The sequence below is a fragment of the Octopus bimaculoides genome, chromosome 6 (genome assembly GCF_046866305.1).
Source record: "Octopus bimaculoides isolate indiv1 chromosome 6, ASM4686630v1, whole genome shotgun sequence".
Lineage (NCBI taxonomy): Eukaryota > Metazoa > Mollusca > Cephalopoda > Octopoda > Octopodidae > Octopus > Octopus bimaculoides.
This window is the reverse complement of record NC_142933.1, coordinates 116,808,542-116,833,407: the sequence shown is the minus strand read 5'-3', so window position 1 is coordinate 116,833,407 and position 24,866 is coordinate 116,808,542. Positions and strand designations below refer to the sequence as shown.

Below are 24,866 nucleotides of genomic sequence, written 5' to 3'. Positions count from 1 at the left end.
GATGTAGAACATGGGGGGTGGGTCAGGGGAAAGAAAACAGAAAAACGAATCTTTCCAGCATTTATTAATCATTTAAAATTAAAAAAAAATTCTATGAAGTGTATGTACATAAATAAATTAAATTTAATAAATTAAAACAAGACAGGGGGAGTATTGTTAAAAGAATTATAGAAATATGTGTTGTGTAGATCATTTTTTTTTTCCAAGCTGTTTGTTGAAGAGAGGAGTGACTGATAGGTGGGCGAAAACCTAACTTCATGGTATGAAGTAATTGTCAGCAAGAAAGCCAATCATTCACACAAAAAAAAAAAAAAAAAAATTTTTTAACTAAAAAAAAAAAAAAAAAAAAAAAAAACTGCTGGTGTAGGTCTACATAGTAGACAGTACACAGTGACAGCAAGTGCAAAAATATCACCAACAAAGACTTGATCTTTGTGCAGCATCAGAAGGCTGTCTACCGAAAAATTGCTTGGCTTGGTATAAAAACTCAGACTGATGTCAGGAACACTTTCAAAACTGACGATTTCGGCAAAAGAAAACAAGATTTACACATGGTTTCCCCTGATTAATAATTTCAACTAATCAAATCAAAAAAGGTAAACCACACATTTTGCATAAAAGAGCCAAGCAAATTTTGAAAATTCATCTTAGATCAAATGCGTTGTTAGAGTATATTTATGTAGACAAACAAAATGATTAAAAAAAAAACCCAACTGTATAGCAATTAAAAAAAAAAGTCCTAAAATTAAATTCTGAAAAAGATTCCAATAAATTCCTTTCTCTAAAATACATATACTCGAGTGAAATTTTAGAGAAGTATATACATATTTAAAATTTATAATAGTAGTAGTAATAGTAGTAGTAGAAGTAGTACTCATTGTAGTAGTAATAATAATTTTGATTGAAAAATTTTAAATTGATTCATAAACATAAATATTAGGAAACAATGACAATTTATTTTGGAAAAGAAAATATAATTTAGTCTACATTAAGACTTCCAACAAAACGTGATAATAGTAAACAATCAAATGTTATAGAAATCACTTGAAGAGCTGTAAAACATGGACTTGAGGACTTTCACCTAAATGAAATGAGATTAACAGTATAGAAGAGAATATAAATTTGGCATTCTTTAATCTTATTTAAACACTACCCCACCAAAAAAAAAGAAGAAAAAGGGAGAAAGATATATATATATATATATATAGTTGAAGTAAAAGTAAATAATTTCCATTTTTACCTTTTGGTTTAATTTATACAATTTCAAGAACATTAAAAGATTAACAAAAAAAAAAGTGAAAAGAAAAAAAAATAAAGATGGAATATGTAATCTATTATGTCCTGATTCTTAAATCATCTTTGGTTATTGATAGAAATGAAATAAGGGAGCAACTGAAATAAATAGAGGGAGAGAGGAGAGAGAGAAAAAGAGAAAGCAGGAGAGAGAGAGAGAGAGAGAAAGAGGGAGCCCAGCCCAATGCTGGACATGCCTTACTTGCTTGTCTTCTCTGATGAAATAGTCTTAGCTTAATACTAAACAATCAAAGTACATTTCCCAGAGCCATGAGCAGACTTCATAAAGAGCATATTCAGAAATACAGCCTTCCTTCATTTACAGTGGACATTAGTTGCAAAAAGTGATTTTATGTCAAAACAGATTTGACATGAGTGTTTGTTTGTTTTTTTTTTGAAATTTCTTTTAGGTTTGTTTTTGTTTATTTTTTTTATTTATATTTTTTTTTTTAAATAATAGCGTATGTCTATACATAATTAATGTGGGATGTTTGTTGCCAGAGGTTCCAGTTTTGTACAACATTAACAAAAGTTATATAACTATCCTTCACACTGGCCAGATTAAAAAAAGTTAGTGGGTTAGGCCAAATAGGCACACTGCAGGGGTTTCAGCCTCCATACAAATTGTTTAGATGATTACATGAAGGAACTTCCATATTCATAGCTTTCTTATATAATTTTGAATCACCATAATTCTTTGCTCGCCAAATCAAAGTTTCTTCTGCAAAAAGGAGAAAAAAATAAGAAAAATGTAAGAGGTTTTTTAAAAGGATTGAAGAACTAAACAAAAAAAATTACATTGTAAAATCTACTGAAAGAATTTACAATAGTTATAATCAATTCATATGATGACATGTTTAAAAATGAAATAAAGTAAAAAAAATTCTTTTAATTAAAGCCTATAAAAAAAGACATTCGAGTGAGATTGTTGCCAGTGCCGCTGGACTGGCTTCTGTGCAGATGGCACGTAAAATACACCATTTTGAGCATGACCATTGCCAGTACCACCTGACTGGCCTTTGTGCTGGTGGCACGTAAATGCACCCACTACACTCTTGGAGTGGTTGGCGTTAGGAAGGGTATCCAGCTGTAGAAACTCTGCCAAATCAGATTGGAGCCTGGTGTAGCCATCTGGTTTCACCAGTCATCAGTCAAATCGTCCAACCCATGCTAGCATGGAAAGCGGACGTTAAACGATGATGATGATGAAATCAGAATGAATTCTGATATATACTAGGATCTTCATGACCAAATAAAATTCTAGTGAAAGGTTTTATACAACGATAATTTACAACTAATGATGATAAGGTATGGCTGTGTGGTTAACACATTCACTTTGCAACCACATGGTTTTGAATTCAGTCCCACCGAACAGAACCTTGGGCAAGTGTCTTCAATGATATAGCTTTGGGATGACCAATGCCTTGTGAGTGAATTTGGTAGATGGAAACCATGAGTGTTTGAGTATATGTTTGTTCCTCCTCCACTACTTGACAACTGGTGTTAGTTTGTTTACATCCCATAACTTAGCAATTTAGTGCAAGAATAACTGTCAAACTTTAGAAAAATAAGTACTGGGGGGGGGGGGATCGATCTGTTCAACTCAAACCTTTCGAAACAGTACCCCAGCATGCCTACAGTCTTATGACTGAAACAAGTAAAAGATAGATGATACAGGAGGGTTTGGATTTTGTCCACTCATGGTAACCTTAGAAGAAATAATTATTTAGATGTGTAAAAATAAAATATGAACTTTAACCACCACCACCACCAAAAAATCCATTAAACCCCCCCCCCCCCCCCCAAAAAAAAACTAGCAAACAAACAAAATGTTCTCTGTCTAATGAAAATGTCAAAAAACTTACTGTAACTTCTTTCTTTGAAACAACTGGTACGTAGATTTGAAACATATTCATCCTCTACTTGTCTCTCTATTCTCCGTAAATCATAATTGGAATCGATATGGAAATCGTCTTTCACAAAATATTGTACTTTAAGTTGATTTGTTTTCTTTTCATTTGAATATTTCCTGAGAATAGAAAATACAACCAAGATAGCAATTATAGTTTACCACGAGATGTAACGCATATAAATCAATTTTTATTAAGTATATAATGTTTGTTCAAAGCCCAATATATCAGTTACAAATAGCAGATATGCTCTTTAACCAGCCCAAATTTACAGTCAATTTATATGATGAAATGCAGCATATGCACAAAGTCAGGTAATTAAGTAATACATTGCAAAAAAGAAATAAGTTGAAGGATAGTTTACAGTTGAGATTCAAAACTGATTTTATAAAACATTCTCATTTAACATTCTGGGTCATCAAAAACTAAGCCACTTCCCTTATTCAGGGTTACTGCCCTCCAAAACATAGACCAGATCTTACTCATATGTTTCATTTTTAGCACATTGTTCTACAGCTGGATATCCTTCCTATCACTAACTGCTTTACAGGGTGTACTGAGTGCACTGTATCATGACACTAGGTCCAAGGTTTGCTTGTCCCTGGTTTTAAAGAATCAATCCTCTCTACCCTATATTGTCTCTATTCATTTGCCAACTACTTCCTACTTCTGATATGGTAGGAAGGAGGAAAGAAGTTATTCTAAAACTTGAGACCTTAGTCTAAATTCTTGCAACAGAGAGGACTCAGCTAAAGTATTCACGGACTAGTTTGTGGTATTAAACTGGGAAGGTCATTAACACTACACATCTAGAATAATCTACTCAATTCTTTTCCCAACCTTTGCAAATCCTCTGCATTCAAGGCCCATGTCCAGTCCAGCTATTACGCAGCATCATACTCTGCACAGAAGTATCATACAATCTGCTCTTCATGATAAGAGAGAAACATTTTGTTACCAGCAGAGGTAGTAATTGTTCCCTGAGCTTAGTTTACCTTTTCATATAGTTCTTATGAAAAATATTTTAGAATATTAAGTAAGCATTTTAAATATTAATGTCAGCCCTTCAGTAAATAGATCTCAAGTAAAATGTAGATAGAAGCATCCACATTAATACAATAATATAATTAGAAGTTTGTAGTTTAGTTGTAGATTAACACTCACTGTGATCGATGTAAACTGAAAGGTGCATCTGGTACAAGGAAACTTCCCATTAAGGATAAGAATATTAATATCAACACAGGAGCCAATTGTACAAGAAGATTGTAGCCACTCTGTAAAAGAAAAAAAAGGAAATTTTGTAAATATTTCTTCTGATACATTACAGCAAATATCATAGCAAAATAAATCAGATTTTATGAAACATTTTTTCCATTAACATTTTTAATTCTTCCTACAAATCCATTTTACAAAATTAGTCTCAAAATAAATGTTTAACAATCAACAGTAGAGAGTAGAAGCTAACGCAAACTGCAAACTAGATAGAACTCAAATCAACAAAATATTTTCCTTTTTAAATCTGTTCTTCATTTACAAGTAGTGCAAATGGAAAGAGGAAAATGTTTGATATCAAGTAAGTTCAGATCAAAAGGGCTGTATAATAATCCTTTCGTATTTTGGCACAAGTCTCTTTTAATCCTTATTGCAGGCTGCTATGATAATAATGATGTTATTATGTAATCATAGCTCCTAACCACAATATACATGTGCAACTTATTATGTAAAGTCCTATGCTAAAGCACAACTGATAACAGTAAATTAAAACACTACCTAAATGGGAGAAATTAATTCATTGCTAATACATTAACACAACTGAAAATTCAAAACTTCAGTATACCAAAGAGTGTGTTGCTAGCAGATCAAATCTGGAGGAATATCCAGAATTACTGAAATCATTACAGTTTCAAACCTTTAAATTTTCCTCAAAATTTATTTAATTCTGTTTACTGAGAAGAACTAATTTATAGCCACAAAGAAATAACTTGGCTCACAGAAGACATCACAGGAACCAGAGAATGTTCAATACACCACACAGTGCTGCCAATAACTTGGGGTTTATCAAAGAGTTTCATTCTACAACAATACTATAATATGGTGTGTTTTAAGCATATATATGTAATTTATAACTGATCTTTACCATCAATTTATGGTTCCTACACAATCAGATTTCTTAAATGTTGAAAGTAAAGAAAACAGTGAGAGTAATTTTTCTCATTAGTTAAATTTTGGAATCAAAACATGCATACTAGAAATATGACAAACAATATAGAGAAAGAATTGGTTAAAGCAAACAGATTAGTAAATTTGGTGTATATATAAAATGTTGCATGTTGATGACTGTAAGTAATTTAAGATCAATTTATTAGTCTAATTTTAGAAGCTAGATAGTTAATTCATGTTATTTTTTTATTTATTTATGCGTCCTTTTAAGGCCTAGCCAGGCTGTGTTCCCCCCACCTGGACGGGACGCCAGTCCATCGCAGCATTACTCAAGAAACAGGAAGAGTGAGAGAAAGTTGGGGCAAAAGAGTACAACAGGGGTTGTACTCTTTTGCCAGGTCTCTGAAGAAGTTACTAGCCATAGACTGGCACCTAATCCAAGGTTCTTTAACACTATAGAAAACAGAAGTACAAGTCAAGTTGATCCTATGAGGTTCATGAAACAACTTTTGAACTTTACATATGTCAACTGAAAATCACCAGTACAAACTAATTATTTATTGTTTGCCCAGTCTCTATGTTTCTCCAATGAATAGTGATAGAGTGATTTAAAAAAACGTTAGGATGCATCAAAAAAAAATGTTCTGCCTCAACGCAGGTTAATGCATCAGACAAAATGATTTGGGAGTTTTGTTCTGAATTTCTAAGTTCAAATTCTACCGAGTTCAACTTTGCCTCTTGTTTCTTTAGGATCAATAAAAAAAAAAGTCACAACCCAGAGTAGGGGATTGATAGAATGGCCCTGCCCCGAGGAAACCTGACAATAATCAAAGCAAAAATACAATAAATATCTCACAAGAACCCATGAACAAAAACTGGTTAAAATAAGAAAATATGGCAGCGATTTTATATGGTATAGAAAAACTTCTGAATTGATTGAAACCACTCATGCCAGTACTTCCAACATCTATATTTCAAATCAGTGAGGGAAACTACATATTCATTTAACCTGTAAGAAATAACAGCCAAAACTTGTCAAATGACACCTTACTGTATTGAAAAAAAGGAAAGATTGCATTAGATAATGTCCTAGATACTCCTAAAATGACAAGATAGTCACAGTTTCAATATCTTTGATTATAGATTAGCCTCATTAGGGCTCACATAACCACCACTAAAATGAATCAAAGACAGGGCATCTACAAGGTTATGCAACCTGCTAGAAATAGCAGCCAAATCTTCCTCTGTTTTAAAAGGAAGAAAGACATAAAATAATGTAGTCTTAGTTACAGTAAAGCTTAAAAAAATGGAACGACCATGACTTCAACACTTTTGATAATAGATTTGTACTCAAATAGGGCTAAATGAAATGGCGGCATACATATCTAATAAAAGAGAGAAAATAATAGCAACATTAAAATATACAGCACAAGCACAGCAGTAAGTGAGGAAGTTCACTTTGTAACCACATGATTCAGGTTTGGGTTTACTGCATGGTACCTTGAGCAAGTGTCTTCTACTATAGCTTTGGGGTGGCCAATGCTTTGTGAGTAAAATTGGTATATGGAAACTGAGTGGAAACCCATCAGATATGCATGTGTGTGTGCTCAATGGATAGAGCATCAGGCTCACAATCATGAGGTAGTGAGTTCAATTGCTGGACCGGGCTGTGTGTTGTGTTCTTGAGCAAGACACTTTATTTCATGTTGCTCCAGTTCACACGGCTGTAGAAATGAGTTGTGACGTCACTGGTGCCAAGCTGTATCGGCCCCTTTGCCTTTTCCTTGGATAACATTGGTGGCATGGAGAGGGGAGGCTGGTATGCATGGGTAACTTCTGGTCTTCTATAAACAACCTTGCCCAGACTTGTGCCTCGGAAGGTAACTTTCTAAGTGCAATCCATGATCATTCATCTAAAGTGTTTGGCATTTGGAAGGGCATCCAGCTGTAAAAACCATGTCAAAACTAACCTCACCTGTGCTAACACCACGTAAAAAGCACTGAGTCCACTCTGCAGAGTGGTTGGTGTTGGGAAGGGCATTCAGCCGTAAAAACCCTACCAAAACAGACGCAATAGCATAGGGTAGTTTTTCTATCTGGCCATCTCCTGTGAACCATCCTACCCATGCATGGAAGATGGATGTTAAACAATGATGATGATATGTCACTGTCAATATTATTCTTGTTAAAGAATAATACATTTGTACTCTATCAAATGTATTGAGCAGCCTTTCAGCTTAAAGTAAAATTATTTTTATAACATAAAAACAAACATTAATGTGTGTGTGTGTGTGTGTGTGTGTTTATGTGATCTGTCTCCCTTGATAGAGGGATAGAGAAAGCGAAGTAAAATACTATCCATTATCATCATCATCAGCAGCAGCATCAACAGAGATTTCACTGATAATGAAACTAAATATTAACCAATAAACTGGCCAATAAATTAGCTGAGTCAGTAATAAATGTCAAGAAAGTTAACGAGCTCCATCGAAATGTTATGTTGTTCACAGTGATAATCCAATTCATAACATTGCTCTACTAACCTGGTTTATATTAACTATTATTACAGATTTCACATCAGATTAAGAATCACTACTGCAAATCTCTATTCCCTCTCGCTTCCCCAAACTGTTATCAACAAATGTTTTTCAGTAATTACTAATGAATACTTGATAACAAACTGAATGGAACTTGATGGATTTATGTCATTGACTGATGATGTAAAATTTATGAATAAAGCCCAGTAAATTCACACTGTGAACGTGTGCACAGCATAGTAGATTGGCAGTTTGGCTTGTTAACCCCCCCCCCCCCCACCACCACCACTAAAAATACATCATAACTATATATAAAAAAAAGACAGAGAAAACATCCTCTGAAGTACCAATCACACAAATGTATCTAGTACATGTACTAAATTGATTCGTGATAGATATACCCAGCTATAAAAAACCATGCCAAAGAAAGACATATTCTTTGTTGTGAATAAATGACGATGGACAATGACAAGTAGCAAGATAGTGTAGTGGACACAGACCCATCCAACCCATTCTAATAATGGGCTTTATTAACAATGTTGTTTCACTTAATTTTCAAAATAAAAGCTTGGGAGAAGAGTAGAAAAATAACTGTCCATTTTGTAATTTTTCATTCCTTAATATATTAATTTGGATTTGGAATAGAATTTAACAAAAAAGATCTCACATAAAAACCATCATGGAAGCTACATTTTGGGTTCTTGTTTGTATATTTAAATTTTGAGATTAAATTTAAATATAAATACTTTGATAATGGTGGCTTTAAGCAGGTCGATATAGGATCCCGGGTAGTTGTAAATAGGTATTTAAAGGGTTAAACATGACAGAGTTAAAAAAGGGGGGGGGGCTAAGAAAGTATTTATTGGGAATATAACATTTTCAAGTATAGTTAGAAAACAGTGCAAAAACAATAGTAAACAAAGCAATTTAATTATTCCACTATTTTAAAATAAGTCAAAACTAAACAGTTATTAGTTGATTAGCAAAACAGAACAATATCTCAATAATTAGAATAGAGAATACCAGCTAGGCAGAGAAAAATCTGCTGAAACCAAATGGTACATGCAACCACTCTTAATACAAACAGAATATTTTAAATGTCCAAAGAATAAAGAGGACTGCAGTCAATTCTTGCTGTTTAGGAAACGGACAATAAACTACTCTGCATAATGCATTCTTTTATTGATTTTGATGAACAAATGTTCTAGTTTGATCAAAAGCATTTTGATGAATCAAACAGATGCTGATCAACATTCATCAAATAGATACTGATCAACAGCGTCTATTTGATGAATTTGAACCAACAACAGAATTGGTATGATACTGTGTGACATGACTAGGTCATTGAATTATACTCTATTCAAGAAGCTTCCATACAGTTATCTAACCAATTAATTCTCAAAGCATGGGATGACCTGAGGCTATGATGGAAACTTTTTGCCTACAGTGCTGCACTATGGGATGACACCCAGAACTATGAAATACAGAATGACTATCTTAAGCAAAGGATGTGCACCCATGTGTGTGTGTAAATGTCTTGTCCTGTCCTCTCAACTTCTGATGGAGTCACAGAAGCACCACCATAACATACGTCTTGGGCATCTTCAAACCTGGTGGAGTCCATCCCTCTCTCAGTCTGAACACAGCTAATTTCTATCAGAATGCAACACAGAAAGAAAAAGAACTGACCCAGTACAGTTCAGGTGCTTTATTTAATGACTCCAAAAGAATGGAAAGCAAAGTCAACCTCAGTAGTATCTAACCTTGGAACATGGAGAGCCAGAACAATTACTGCAAAGAAATCTACTGGATGCTTCAAAAACTTAACCAATTTGCCTCATAAACAATGAAAAGCCAATCAACAGAATTGTAGGGAGAAAAAAAAAACATATTTCGTTATATATATGTAAAATAAGTCAATAAAATTATGGTAATGAACCTTCACAATGACAGCCAGCAACAGTCTCAAATATTACAATATTTTACAAAAAATTGTATTGGTCTGGTAGTGATCAATTCTCTGCACTAGAGATTTTCTTTCAATATCCAAACTACAAGAGTTCTTAGAAGCATCTCATGAAGGATGCCATGCCAATCACTATTCACAACTCTTTTGTAGTTTGCTAGTTCACAGTTGACGAAAGATATTTATAAATGTTCTTTTATACCTACTTTTCTATGTCAATGAGAAAGCTTTATAGATTCACCATCACAAGGTCCACTCCTTGCTGAAGTGTGGTGGCTTGTGTGCCTCAATGACATTGAAAGCTGTGCTAGTGGAGTGCAAGCGCCTCACAAGGTGTTCCATAATGGACAGATCAAAAGACAAAAGCCATATTTATGTGGACTACTTCTTCCCAGAAGTAAGAATGGGTCTGCATAGGGCCAACATCCCTACCTAGAAACAAACAAAGTTACAGAAGCACTGATGTCAATCCAAAACCAAGACAAGGGAGAAGTCATTCCCTCAGGGAAACATGGAAAATACAGCAAAATCGGGAAGGAAGCAGCAAAGAAAAGGGATCCAACTGGAGAGAAGCAGAACAGAAAAGGCAACCCTGAGTTGAGAACAGGGGAGTAAAACCATTGATGCTACATAGTTGGCGGAAGAGTTAAATTAGTTTATGAATTGTTTTCTAAGAAATTCACAAAGCTAGCTTTAGTCAACTGAATGCTTTGCCTAATGCCACCTTTTTAAAGATTAATGTGGCAATTATTCTCCAAAGTCTGTCTACGCCTTATTTAAGTGAATAAACTAATCCAGTAAAAACGTACGAATTTATGTATTAATTGTGTAACAGTTAACCAAACACTTAGCCATTTTAGTTTAGCATTTCTGCTGTAAGAAAGAAACATAATATTAAAATTTAGACTTACATTTTTTTTCCAAAAGTACACTAGGACAAGAAGAATGTAAACTAATATTCCTAAAGCTCTTTTTAACTTTTTAAACCAGATAAAATGATGAAAGAAATAAACAAAATCAATGTCGAGAAGAACAACGAATAGATTTTACAAGTGCATCAAATTAAACTTTAACGAGTTAAAGCAAGTCAAAGCAAGAAACAAAAATTCATGATTGCAATAGCTACAAGTGATGTACCAATCTTACAAACTCATTAGAATCAGTTACAAGAAAAGGTTGATATAATAGGATATCACAATGGTCCTATCACCAAAATGTAGAATTAATATTTAATCACAAGAGTAGGTTGCATATCCTATATTAATGAAAGTTTAGTCTGTGAAGCATCAACAACACTAATTATTGTTATTTCATATAATAGGTAGACAAAAGTCATAATAAAATATTAGACCTTCAAAAGAACTGTTAGAGCTAAACATTTATTTAAAAAAACCTTTCTACTTAATATTAACAAAACAATTATATATATTTTTTGTGTGATGTATACACAAAGAGCATTATTAACAGGGCAATCGTAATGTGGCTCATATAAGCTTCACAATCTAAGCATACTTTTTGCGGGTGGGGTGAGCGTGGGTTAAAAGCAATTCTTAACTCTTCAGCATTTACTTTACCCTGTCAAATGCAATGCTTATTTATTCACATTGTTTTGAATTAATCACTTGATGCAATTGTTTATTTTTAGAATGATATTCTAGGACAGGTTCAAGAGAGTGGATCTGGCAGGTCTGAACGTTAAAACACAATATTTAGGCCAGATATATCCTGTTTAAACGTCAAAGGGTTAAAAATTATATACAGATAAATTAAGACAATATATTTTTCTATCTCTTACAAGTGTGAAACTTAACTTCCTTCAACTAAAAATTCAAGAAAGAATCACTAATGTCTGAGATATATATATATATATATATATATATATATATATATATATCATCATCATCATCATCATCATCATCATCGTTTAACGTCCGCTTTCCATGCTAGCATGGGTTGGACGATTTGACTGAGGACTGGTGAAACCGGATGGCAACACCAGGCTCCAGTCTGATTTGGCAGAGTTTCTACAGCTGGATGCCCTTCCTAACGCCATATATATATATATATATATATATATATATATATATATATATATATATATATATATATATATATATATATATATATGGGTCCGATGAAAAGAAGATGAAGGCACTAAAGAGTAGAGTTTGATAGAGAAATTAGCAGCAAGTGACAGAAGGTGAAGAGTAATCTCAAAAAGGCAATTTTAGAAATAGAATGCTGCTTCAAACACCTCCCACCTCTCTCTTTCACATACACTTGTGCTCATACAAACCCTTACTAATCTGAAAGTAGTGGAAATAAACTCTTGTGCTGAGGCTAGATATCAAATGTAGGTTACAGTCTTCCATGTATTTAATTCATATAAATGTGTGACACATGAATAACCAAGGTCATGACTTTCAGTTAAACAGTATAATAATGTCATTTTATGAAAGTAAGAAAATAACAAATATTTAATTTTCTATATATAGAAATTTATCATGAATATATAAACATAAACAAAAGAGTATTGATTCTAAAGTTGAGCAGGGAAAATTATACATGTTTGACAAACGGTTTTGTTCAAAAAGCTAAATTAGTCATAATTTTTACTATCTAATCTTGTTAATGTATAAATATAATCTAGATTTTCCTTTGACTAAGTTTGCAAACAATTAGATGAAAATTGAAAGAAATACTTTGAATAAAGTTATCCAAAACTTCAAGAAAAATGTTATATAATATGAGCATATGAATTGTTTTATATGTAACCCACAATAAAATTTGAAATGCCATTCATAGAAATCAAATGAATACATTGGAATATGTTGAATTTTGCTAAATCCTTAAAAGAGTGTTTCAATTTCTTAGAACTGTACAAAGATGTTACACACATATTTTAAGCAAACAGCGATAACAACATGCAGAAAACAAGTGGCATTCCAGTTTGAATACTAGAAGAGAGAGAGAATCTTTATCAAATATCAAACCAAAAAATAAAAACTTTTTTTCTTTGATAGAAAAGTCCCCTCTTATCTAGAACAAAATGCTTACCGCCCGTGTACGTAATACGAAGGCTCTACCAATACCTGCAGCAGCATTGTTAGAGGGAACTTGCTTGTTCTTTTCACTTCGAGTGGCAGAGGAGGACAAGTTAGATTTGTAAACGAAAAACTTGTGTTGCCTTGTACGGAATTTCTGTTGAAAATAGTAGCAACAAATTGTCCAACCCATAGCCAAAAAAAAAATGTCATGGTATAAAGAATTTGTTATTTAGCCTAAGTTTTTCTCAGGTGAAAAAAAAAAAAAAAGTTAAGGCAAACACATTTTTAACAAATATTTCATATGGTTATGAAACTTAAGTACGTTTTCTTCTCTTCAGGGAAAATAAACAGATTATTAAAAAAGTTTAAAATAATATTTAATTTCATAAAAATAGAAATCAAAAGCTTGATATCAAATTAAAGTGTTTTAATAAAAAAAGAACACAGTGTAAGATCTTGGTGTATAGAAAAGCCTCCTGATTAAAACAGTGAAATTGACAAAAGTGTAACGCCAAATATTTGAATTTAAGATCTGTTGGTCCATTTTCACCCTTCAAGGATCACTTGGTTCACAAATGAGTAAGATAAGCTAATAAATCTGATCATTAACTTAATTAATAAACAGAACATTCTTCTGCCACAAATCAATAGAATCAAAATATTAGAAAATGTAAGATGGATGTAATCAATGATAGGCGTAGAACTAAAGCTACAAAGTTAAAAACTAAAATTGCAAAAGGAAATGAAGACATCATGATGTTTGCAGAACGCTATGGACACAAACTAGAGTGTAGGAAAATCTAAAAAGACAATTGATTATGTAGATAAGATGGGTTAGCATTCCTATGAGATAGGTCACTGTAAGTTACTGACTGATTTTGTACCTGGAGCCAAGGTTTAGCCACATATCTTTTAATATAGAACTGTATTATCTAATCGGTACGGAGCCAACATTAAAATATAATATCATCCTTTTCTAAAATAAACTGCAGAGTTGTCATAATTAAAGGAATCAAACTGAATTTACAGAAACGGCACTTAGTAATGGAGTGATTGTCTTAAAAATAAAAACAAACGTTCTGAGTCGAAAAAAAAACAGGTTTGTTGATTATGAAATTCATAATGAATGTTTTCTGCAAGTTCAAACCTTATAACTATCATATTGTGCCTTAGGTAAGGTACATTAATTCTGCTTGCTTCCATCTGTGACAAAAAGAAAACAAATAATAATTCTCTACATTTGAAATGGCATCAAGAAGGCAAGGTACTGAGAATTACAAACTTTCTCCCATTCATGATTGTGTGCAAAAACAGATGATGATAAAATAAAATAAAATATTTAAAAAATGGTTAACAGACAATATATTTGAAGATCCAAAATAAAGATAAGCAGATTCAAGTTAAAATATCACTTGGGAAGTCACTTATTTTATCTGTAAGGTGCTTGAAAAAACAAAAAGTCATTAAGCCTTAAAAATCATGAACTGAAATACATTCATCCAATTGATAATACCACTATCCATTTTGCAATCAATCATACGTCTGAATAAGTGTGCAAGCAATTTAGCATTCCAGACATGTACTTTTAATGTAATTCTTGAGTAGAATCAGAGTGGCATGGTACATCCAATAAGCTTCTGTATAGTTTCCTTCTACCTAATTCCACTCACAAATTTTGATTCAATCTGAGGTGATGATAGAGACATTTACTCCAGATGATATGCAGAGGAGCCAAACTTAAGGCCTCAAAATTGCAAAGCAAATCTTCTTCACCACTCAGCCATGCTTGTACCCATAAATAAGTAAATTTATGTATGTGTGTGTGTGTGTGTGTGCAGATAGATAGATGGGTGAACAGACATATACACACACGCATTCATATATAATAACCCTTTAGCTTTTAAACTAGCCATATCTGTCTCAAACATTCTACCTGTCAATATGTTCAAACCAGCCAGATTTGGCCTCTCACACCTACCCTACAATGTCATTCTAAAAATGTACCACTACATCATCAAAACCTCAAAGATACAAGATAAGCCCCAATTAATTCAAAACAATGTGAATAAATAAGAATTACATTTGAGAGAGTAATCTGAATGCTAAAGGGTTAAATAAAAACTTTTCAATTACATTGAATCTGATGGACAATATTTTGTTAAATGATATAAAGCAGGAGTAGATTTCTTTCTCTCTTTCTATAAATATACATATTGACAGAAGAGAAAAAAACAATGTCTATGGCTTTACCCAGAGCTTTTGAGACTTTTGGAAAGAAAGGAAGAAGTTATCCTCCAGACAGACAACCCGACTTGGATACTTTCAATAGAGAGAAGTTCTCTAAAAGGGCCACCTAGGAAAGTGTTGGTGTTAAACATTGCAACAAATTACATCCACCACTCAAAGACAGGAAGGGTTCCTTTAATGGCCTTCCACAATTTTCGTCTACAAAATTTCACTCACAGGCTTTAGTTGAAGCATGGTTACAATGGAAGACAACTGCCCAGGTGCCATGCAGTGGAACTGAACCGGAAACTTGCAGAGTCAATTTCTTAACCGCACAAGCACTCATTACCTTATCAAATCGTTTAACTTAAATTTTTAATATTATCAATAAATTTTAAGGATTAATTTATCATTAATTCATCATGTGATTCTATAACGCATAGCCGACTGTGTAATACAGCATCTCTCAACATATATCAATCTACTATCACCTCACTTGTGAAGCCATGTTTTATTCTAATCTAATTACTTCATCTCAAACTTCCATTTATTTACACTTCAGTGGGAAATATTACAAAATTAGCGAAATACTCTTTTACCGACAAAGTACCAACCAATCCTGTGTATCATCCAGTCAAGTCACTTAAGTCATCTCTCTCTTTATAGATTGACAATTTTAACACTAAAATTCATTTACTTTTTTTTTTTTTTTTTTTAGTTGTATGACATTGTAGGTCCACTTTTATCAAATTTGCTCTATTCAATTTTAATTTTGAAATGTATTTTGAAAAACCACAGCTATATGAAATGAGCAAGAGATACTGTTCCAATAATCCAATAACAAAGACATTCAAATGAGTAGTAATTCCAGTAAGGAATTTTGAATATACATATAAGCCATATCTGAAACTTTCAGCCCCTGAGGCACTTTTGTAACTTTCTGCCAACTAAAAATAGTAAAAATGTATTATACTCATATATTGAGTCCTCTACATATATACATACATATATATTCATTTGCATAATGGCCATTTTTCTATGCTAGCATGGATTCACCTGGTGAGTTATTTGAGGCAGGATTTTATGCTAAACCTTACCTTTTTGCAAGTAAGGGATTTCGTGATTCCAAAAGTTTTTGAGAAGGAAGATCGACCAATCATAATGCAGATAAATATTAACATCACTAATGTTTTACTTAAGAAATGTGTGGAATATGAAGTCAGAGAGAGAGAGAGAGAGAGAGAGAGAGAGAAAGAGAGAGAGAGAGAGAGAGAGAGAAAGAGAGAGAGAAAGAGAGAGAGAGAGAGAGAGAGAGACACACACACACACACACAAGCACAGATAGACAGACAACTTTTAGTTCATTCAGATAAGAATTTAATTTTTATGTTGCAACGAGGGGTGAAAAGATCTGTTTCTGACACCTGTCCTTGTCTAGAGAGAGAGACTATGAAGGGTGTTATTACCTAGGTTGCAAATTGGAAATAATACCACTCATATTCTCTCTCCCCAAAGAAGCATAAGTGTCCTTGCTTAACATTCAATGAAGAGTGAAACAAAAGTTTTTCTATATATCCTTAAAGAAAATAATTTGTTGAAAAGAAAGAAAAGAAATTTAAATTTAGTCAATATAATGAATTTCACATTTAATTACTATATACCTGTTGCTCATTTGCATTGTTATAGTTATTCAATGTCAAAGGAAGTTTTGGAAAATGCTACAATGTCAGAATTTATCTAAACCTCCTCTACTTAAATCAAATTACATAAAAATGCCAACTCTAGTTATCATTTCCAAAATACAACTTCCATTAGTTGCAACTTTTTGCACAGAAGTTACCTGATAGCACTTTTCATCTTGTTGCCATTTGCATACATTACAAAATCTAATAGATCCCATGGCTCTCCAAGACAAGGATCAGGATAAAGGGAAGAAGTTAGTATTGCTGTTACTTAATTGGAATTGTTGAAAATAGCAAGAAATTTTGAGTAAGGAATAAGTTGCAGGAAAATACAATTCTGAGGTCAGAAGAATTAGTGCTTAGTAGAGGGTCTAGCCCAATACAAAAGGAGGTGCAAGCAAATTGAATGGGTTTAGCTGGCTGAGCATGAGTTAGCATTATAGAGGAGCACAGGTCATTACAGAAGCTTGTAAGAGATACTTAAGAAAAGAAAGGGCTTGATAATATATTCATTTCTTCAAGTGAGCAAACATTTCTTCTCTTAAGCAAACATATCTTTATTGGATGCAGTCTGTGTGCATGTGCATGCATGTGTATGTATGTATGTGCATGCTTTATTTCAGAGGAGAAATATTTTAGCAGGGCATATTTGCGCTTTATGAAAGATTACCAGCTGTTGGAGCATGTAAAAGTCTCCAAACAAGATTGTTGAAGACATATCTGGCATATGAAGAAAGCATGATTATTTCAATGCCATATTATTTATAAATGTGTGAATGTGGCTTTGATATAAATTCTGTTTTGTTTCTATAAACAAAGACTTTTGTGGTTGTTAACTGCTATCACATTTTACTTAAAAATAAAATCTTTTCTCTCCTGCATCTCAAAAATTCTTGCAACATTCTTTCTCTTGTGGTTCTTAGATATTCTTTGGTCAGTTCAATAAAAATTCCAAATTAGATTCTGCAATTTAGATACATTAATGTACTGAGTCCAAATAATACTCGACTCAGCTGTTTCATCTTTTCAGACTCAATAAATAAAATATACTTTTCATTATAACAAAAGGGTGTCACAGTGGTTTCTATCAATGGGTGTTCAGTTCCACTGACCTATCCCCAACAGATGGGTGAACTGAGACAATGTAGAATAAAGTGTACTCTTAAAAAATATACATTATTGACAGAAACAGTATTAATACTGAAAAGTAATCTTTATCCTCACTTAACCCTGGATGTTCTGTCAGAACAAACTATACTGCAGTAGATGCCATGAGAGAACCTCTCATATGAGCTTTTGGTGCAAAATGCGCTCTTGTTTATATCGCTAGCAGGGAAATAAATCTCCACCATCTCCAGTGCCAAAACCACCAGATCACATGATTTTGACCCTCCTTGGTTTTGTCAATGATGGAGGCTCAACCGCTAGAGATAGCAGTGACTCATCTCCCCACCAGCAATATATAGAAAAAAACAGTACCTGAATAAGAACTGGTGTCATGATTAGCCAGTGGGCTCCTTAAAAAAGATATATTAGCAACAGAGGCAGTATTAATACTCAGAGGTAATATTTATTCCACTGGCTTCTGTGCCGGTGGCACGTAAAGAGCACTATCTGAACATGATTGAATGCCAGAGCTGCCAGACTGGCTCCCGTACCGGTCGCACATAAAAAGCACCATCCGAACGTGGCCAATGCCAATGACCCGACTGGCTCCTGTGCCGGTGGCACGTAAAAAACACTGGCCATATCCGACTTAAATATACTACATATTTTAGGTTCAAACCAGCAAGGTCCGGCCTCTCACATCTACTTTACAATGTCATTCTAAAAACAGACTATCACATCATTAAAATCACAGAGCTATGAGCTAATTCATGATTAATTCAAATCAATGTGAAGAAATAAGCATTACATTTGACAAAGTAATTTGAATGTTAAAGAGTTGAACATATCGTTAACCAAGCAAAATTGGTTTTGTGCTCGGTAAAATGAAATCCATATTGTAAAAAAAAAAAAAAAAAAACGATGAAAATGATGAAGATGATCATTGAATCATATAAAATGCTTGATTAGAAACTTTAACATATCTAGTCTGTACCTCACTCGTCTCAGTATAAACCTATTCTAGCATTCATATATATTAATAATAAGTGGAGGATTCTGCTCACCACAATCTTCTCCTCAGAAAAAAAAAAAAAAAAAAAAAACAAGAAAGAAAAGTGGCTTTGACTCTTGACAAAAAATTATTTAAATAGAAAGATGATAATAATAATAATAATAATAATAATAATCCTTTCAACTAAAGGCACAAAGCCTGAAATTTGTGGGGAGGGGACCAGTTGATGACATCGACCCAGTGTTTCACTGGTACTTAATTTATCAACCCTGAAAAGATGAAGAGCAAAGTTGACCTCGGTGGAATTTGAACTCAGAACACAGTGACAGACGAAATGCCACTAAGCATCTCACTCTTTCTTGCAGAACCCCGGTTAAGAAACGTTGCTCTATACACTGACTTTACTTACTAAAAATGGCAGCAAATTCTCTTTTAAAAATAAAGCACACATTTGATAATTTATTCTTAGATACAAAAATAGATGGAATAGGCATGACTGGAATGCCTTTCATCATTTACATTTGATGAATATTTGTCCTCATCTTGTTTGTTGTTAACACAACGTTTCGGCTGATATACCCTCCAGCATTCATCAGGTGTCTTGGGGAAATTTCGAACTTGGGTTCTCATTCCTGTGGTGGTGGTTCTTCTTCGTCTTCTTCGTCTTCTTCAGATTCAGACACCCGATGAAGGCTGGAGGGTATATCAGCCGGAACGTTGTGTTAACAACAAACAAGATGGGGACAAATATCTGTCAAATGTAAATAATGTACATAATTCCTCATCTCTTAAATATAGAATTGTATTAAATAAAGATTGTTCTGATATGGTTAAGTGAAGACGCATGTCTCAGTGGCTAGAGTGTCAGGCTTACAATCATGAGATAGTGAGTTCAATTCTCAGATTAGGCTGTGTGCTGTGTTCTTGAGCAAGACACTTTATTTCACGTTGCTCCAGTTCACTCAGCTGTAGAAATGAGTTGTGAAGTCATTGGTGCCAAACTGTATTGGCCGTTGTCTTTCCCTTGGATAACATTGGTGGCATGGAGACGGGAGGCCGGTACGCAATGGCCAACTGCTGGTCTTCTATAAACAACCCTACCTGGACATGTGCCTCGGAAGGGAACTTTCTAGGTGCAATCCCATAGTCATTCATGACCGAAGGGATTTTTTACCCTTTTATAGGGTTAATAAATAAAGCTAAATAAATATTGTTCTTAGATTAAATGAGATATTTTTCTACAGATTATTCATAGTGTATGGCTTTGACTGACATGCAACTCTCTATATATGTCTCAACAACAAGAATCTATTTTGGAAAGAATAAGTGCTACACAAGCAGAATTTCACCCGAGATAGCAATACACTCCATGTCACAACAACTACAACCAATACATTGTAGTAATCTGCTAGAAATATAATAAGCTTGCTAGTAGTTTTGAGCATTTGTTTTTGTTAGGGCAACGCATCATGGCAAATGTATTTGTTCCATCATTTGCTTTATGAAACAATGGTATTCTTTAAGATATGTTTAACTTGATAACTTTAGTACAAAATTTTAAAATAAGCAAAGGTAGGACTTGGAAATAATTCATGAACATTTGGTTTTTGATGTAAATATATCAGTATTTTGAATGTGTGTGTGTGAGTACATTTTTACAGAATGAAACCAAAGTTACTAATATTATAAGGATTTTTGTGAAATGATATTGATAAATTATGAATAAACTTTGATAAGTCTTGCATTGTAAATGTTGAAATCTTCAGTTAAATCCCGATATATTTCAACAAAATACATGCAAGAAAATAAAAATAGACAAATTAATACACTTTTACCATTAATAAGAAATACAAAAATGCATAAATGTATAATGATAAAAATTGTTAAAATGAAAAAAAATTTTTTTTTTTTGTACATATAATAAATGAGAGAATTTTAAAAATGAAGGAATAATTACTTCTGACTGAGCAGCCCTCTGATACTGTCCATTATGTTGTGTTCTCCGGTGAACATAAACATTACCTGGAAAAGGAAATGAGCAATTACAATTCTAGATTCAAAGTATGTCACAAAGGTAATAAATACAAATTCAGATCCATCTTGGCCTCACAATTATCACCATAGCATCAATGTCCACTTTTCGATGCTTGCATGGGTCAAATGAAATTTGTTCAAGCAGATTCTTCTTCTACAGCTGGATGCTCTTCCTGTCACACCCAGCATGTCTCCAAGCAAGGTAATGTTTCTTTTTTGTCTTTCCAACACAAAACAGCTCAATGGCCAAACATGTTTTATGGGAAGATTGCAAACAAAGGCACTATTTTTTATGAATGCAGACTATTTACAATAAGTGTGCTAATGTCAGTACAAGGAAGCATAAACACAAGCACACATTCATGTGCACCTACATATCTGTATATTCTTTTACTTGTTTCAGTCATTTGACTGTGGCCATACTGGAGCACCACCTTGAAGGGTTTTTTTAAGTCAAACAAATCGACCCCAGTACTTTCAGTCTCTTTTGCTGAACTGCTAAGTTACAGGGATATAAACACACCAACACTGGTTGTCAAGTGGTGATGTGGGATAAACAAAGATACAAAGACACACACACACACACATATATAAATATATACACAATGGGCTTCTTTCAGTTTCCCTCTACCAAATCCACTCACAAGGCTTTGGTTGACCCAAGGATATAGTAGAAGACACTTGCCCAAAGTGCCATACACTGAGACTGAACCTGAAACCACATGAAGGGAAGCAAGCTTCTTAACACACAGCCATGCCCCGCACCTATGTGTGTATGTATAGATATATGTATGTACATATGCATGTATGTATATGTATATATATATATATATATATATATATATATATATATATATATATATATATATATATATATATATATATACACACACACACACATACATACATGTTCATGTACTACATTATTGTCGTTTAACTTCCGTTTTCCATGCTGGCATGGGTTGGATGGTTTGACTGAGGACTGGCAAGCCAGAAGGCTGCGCCAGGCTCCAATCTACTCTGGTAAGGTTTCTACAGCTGGATACCTTTCCTAAGGCAAGATACTCCAAGAGTGTTAGTGGGTGCTTTTTACATAGCACTGGCACAGGTGCCAGTTACAACCATTACTAGTTTTTTCATGTATAATATAGTTACTACTATAAGTAAGATTTAGTATGTTAATTATGTTATCCCCCTGCCCCTCTCACCACCACCTAAAGTCTTATCCCCCTTCAACAAGCCTAGCACCTCCTTGGGGCAGTACCATCCATGTTGAGAACCTCTACACCAGGCTCCAATCTGATTTGGCAGAGTTTCTACAGCTGGATGCCCTTTCTAATGCCAACCACTCCGAGAGTGTAGTGGGTGCTTTTATGTGCCACCGGCACGAAGGCCAGTCAGGCGGTACTGGCAACGGCCACGCTTGAAATGGTGTATTTTACATGCCACCTGCACAGAAACCAGTCCAGCGCCACTGGCAACGATCTCACTCGAATGTCTTTTCACGTAGGAAGGCGACGTTGGTAACGATCACGCTCAAATGGTGCTATTTACGTGCCACCGGCACGGAAGCCGTTCCCCAATTTCCTACCAAATCTATAACTGAATAGTTAAATGTTAGTTTAGTTAGAGGTTTATTTGAATTTTACAGCATTCAATAGGTTAAGATAAAAATTACTAGGTCATTAAAATATATTTAAAATGTATAGTAATTCAATGTTGGAAGAGAAATAGAAAAAAATAAATGCTTACCAGTGGGAAACCCTCCACCAAAAAACATATTGAACAATTCTTCTGCAGATATATCACCTGAAATAGAAAACAATTGACTCTGAATGAAATATATGGAGACAAAACCCTAAAAAAAAAAATAAGCAAAGAACATTAACCAGGGCCTCCGTTGGTCAAGGCTGATCATGTATCTAAACATGTATGCACAGATCTAGGCAAGGTGTTTATGTGGAAGATTGACAGTTGCCCATGCATGCAAGTCTCTCTTCTTCGTGACACTGATGTTGTCCAAAGGAAAATCCACCACCTTAGGCATCAGTATCATCTCAGGCATTGTTATAAATGTAGGAAGATGTTATAACGACCAGGCTTTCACAGATGGATCAGTGACATAACTAAAGAAAGTTCTAATTAAGAAATTGAAACTGAATTATGAATTTATTTCACCAAGTATTTACTACCAGACCACAACCATAAAAAGGAAAGATTTCATCATTTGATTGTCATTGCAACCAAGACTATATCCTTTCATCTTTTCAGAGTCAATAAAGTAACAGTTGAGCACTGAAGTTGATGTAATTGATTTACTCCCTTCCCCAAAATTGTTGGCCTTGTACCAAAATTTGAAACTATTTTTATATAATAATAATAATTATTATTATTGTTATTATTAAGGTCGTGAGCTGGCAGGAACCATTAACATACTGGACAAAATGCTTAGCAACATTTTGTCTGTCTTTACATTCTGCTAAGAACAACTTTGCCTTCCATCCTTTTGTGGTCAATAAAATAAGTATCAGTTGAGCACTGGAGTTGATGTAATCGATTTACCCCCACTCTCTGAAACTGCCAGCCTTGTACCAAAAATCGAAACTATTATATCATTATTAAGTGGGTGAGCTAGCAAAATCATTAGGATGTCAGACAAAATACTGAGGCAGCATTTTCATCAGTCTTTACAATCTAAGTTCAAATGCTGTTGAGACAGTGACAAGTGAAACTGTGAAACATCAACATTCACATTTAGAAATAATACGCTTCTAAATCTCTCAGAGAGATTTATGCAGTAGTGATACGATGAAGTAATTGTATGCTGTCAACTTAATGCAGCTTCCTAGGTCTAACCAACAGTAGTATTATTCCCTTCAGGGGACTGTCACATTAAGTTGACAGCATACAACTACTTCATCAACATTCACGTATACACATTAGACATGTTTTTCACAGAAGACTAGAAATGAACAACCTTGCTTGTATGACGAAGTTCATTTAAAATCCATCACAAGATGTCTCAACAAGAGTATGTCCAACACATTATAGATAACCAAGTCATATGTTCACACACACACAATGGGCGTCTTTCAGTTTCTGTCTACGAATTCCACTCACGGAGCTTTGGTCAGCTTGATGTTATAGAAGACACTTGCCCAAGGTGCTGCGCAGTAGGAGTGAACCCAGGACCATGTGATTAGCAAGCAAGCTTCTTAACCGTACAGCTCCACCTGCACCTATACCTGTGCTTATATTTCAGAATTGATGAAACTATGCCACTAAATAATTGATAGCAAGTCTCTAGATATTTTTTTATCCATAGCTTGATTTGTAAGATCAGCAATTTGAAATTCAAAATGCTATGCACAGCAGGAATAAAGCAACACTTATTTCTTTACTGCCCACAAGGGGCTACACACACAGAGAGGGGACAAACAAGGACAGACAAACGGATTAAGTCGATTATATTGATCCCAGTGCATAACTGGTACTTATTTAATCGACCCTGAAAGGATGAAAGGCAAAGTCGACATCGGCGGAATTTGAACCCAGAACGTAAAGACAGACGAAATACAGCTAAGCATTTCGCCCGGCACGCTAACGTTTCTGCCAGCTCACCGCCTTATAAAGGAATAAAGCAAATCTTGATGTATATATATTCTTGTTAATTCAAATAATGAAAAAAAATCAAATTTATGACAATTTGGGAAATTGAATCCAGAAAGTTCCCTCTTACCTTCGAAGCCCCGAGAATAGTCAAATTGCTCGTCCCTACTACAATTCCGAGAGTGATGGACAATATCCTCTCCATAGAGATCATACTTTTTCCTTTTATCGGCATCACTTAATACAGAAAATGCATTTCCAATAGCTAAAACAACAGAAACAA

At 34.0% G+C, this 24,866-nt stretch overlaps 1 protein-coding gene across 2 annotated transcripts in view; it reads right to left on the bottom strand.

Moving 5' to 3' along the window:
- Positions 1-936: 936 nt before the first annotated feature.
- Positions 937-24,866, bottom strand: part of LOC106882966 (dnaJ homolog subfamily B member 12) — a 45,371-nt gene continuing 21,441 nt past the window's right edge. Inside the window, exons 4-10 of one of the 2 annotated variants that reach the window (XM_052968560.2) lie at positions 24,714-24,848; positions 22,727-22,783; positions 20,898-20,962; positions 12,924-13,067; positions 4,368-4,477; positions 3,159-3,322; positions 937-2,014 (exon numbers count right to left, since the gene is read on the bottom strand). In XM_052968560.2, the coding sequence (XP_052824520.1) occupies positions 1,902-2,014; positions 3,159-3,322; positions 4,368-4,477; positions 12,924-13,067; positions 20,898-20,962; positions 22,727-22,783; positions 24,714-24,848 (788 nt within the window). In that variant the 3' untranslated portion in view covers positions 937-1,901. The remainder of the gene's footprint in view (positions 2,015-3,158; positions 3,323-4,367; positions 4,478-12,923; positions 13,068-20,897; positions 20,963-22,726; positions 22,784-24,713; positions 24,849-24,866) is intronic. The other variant, XM_014933820.3, reaches the window with a different exon arrangement.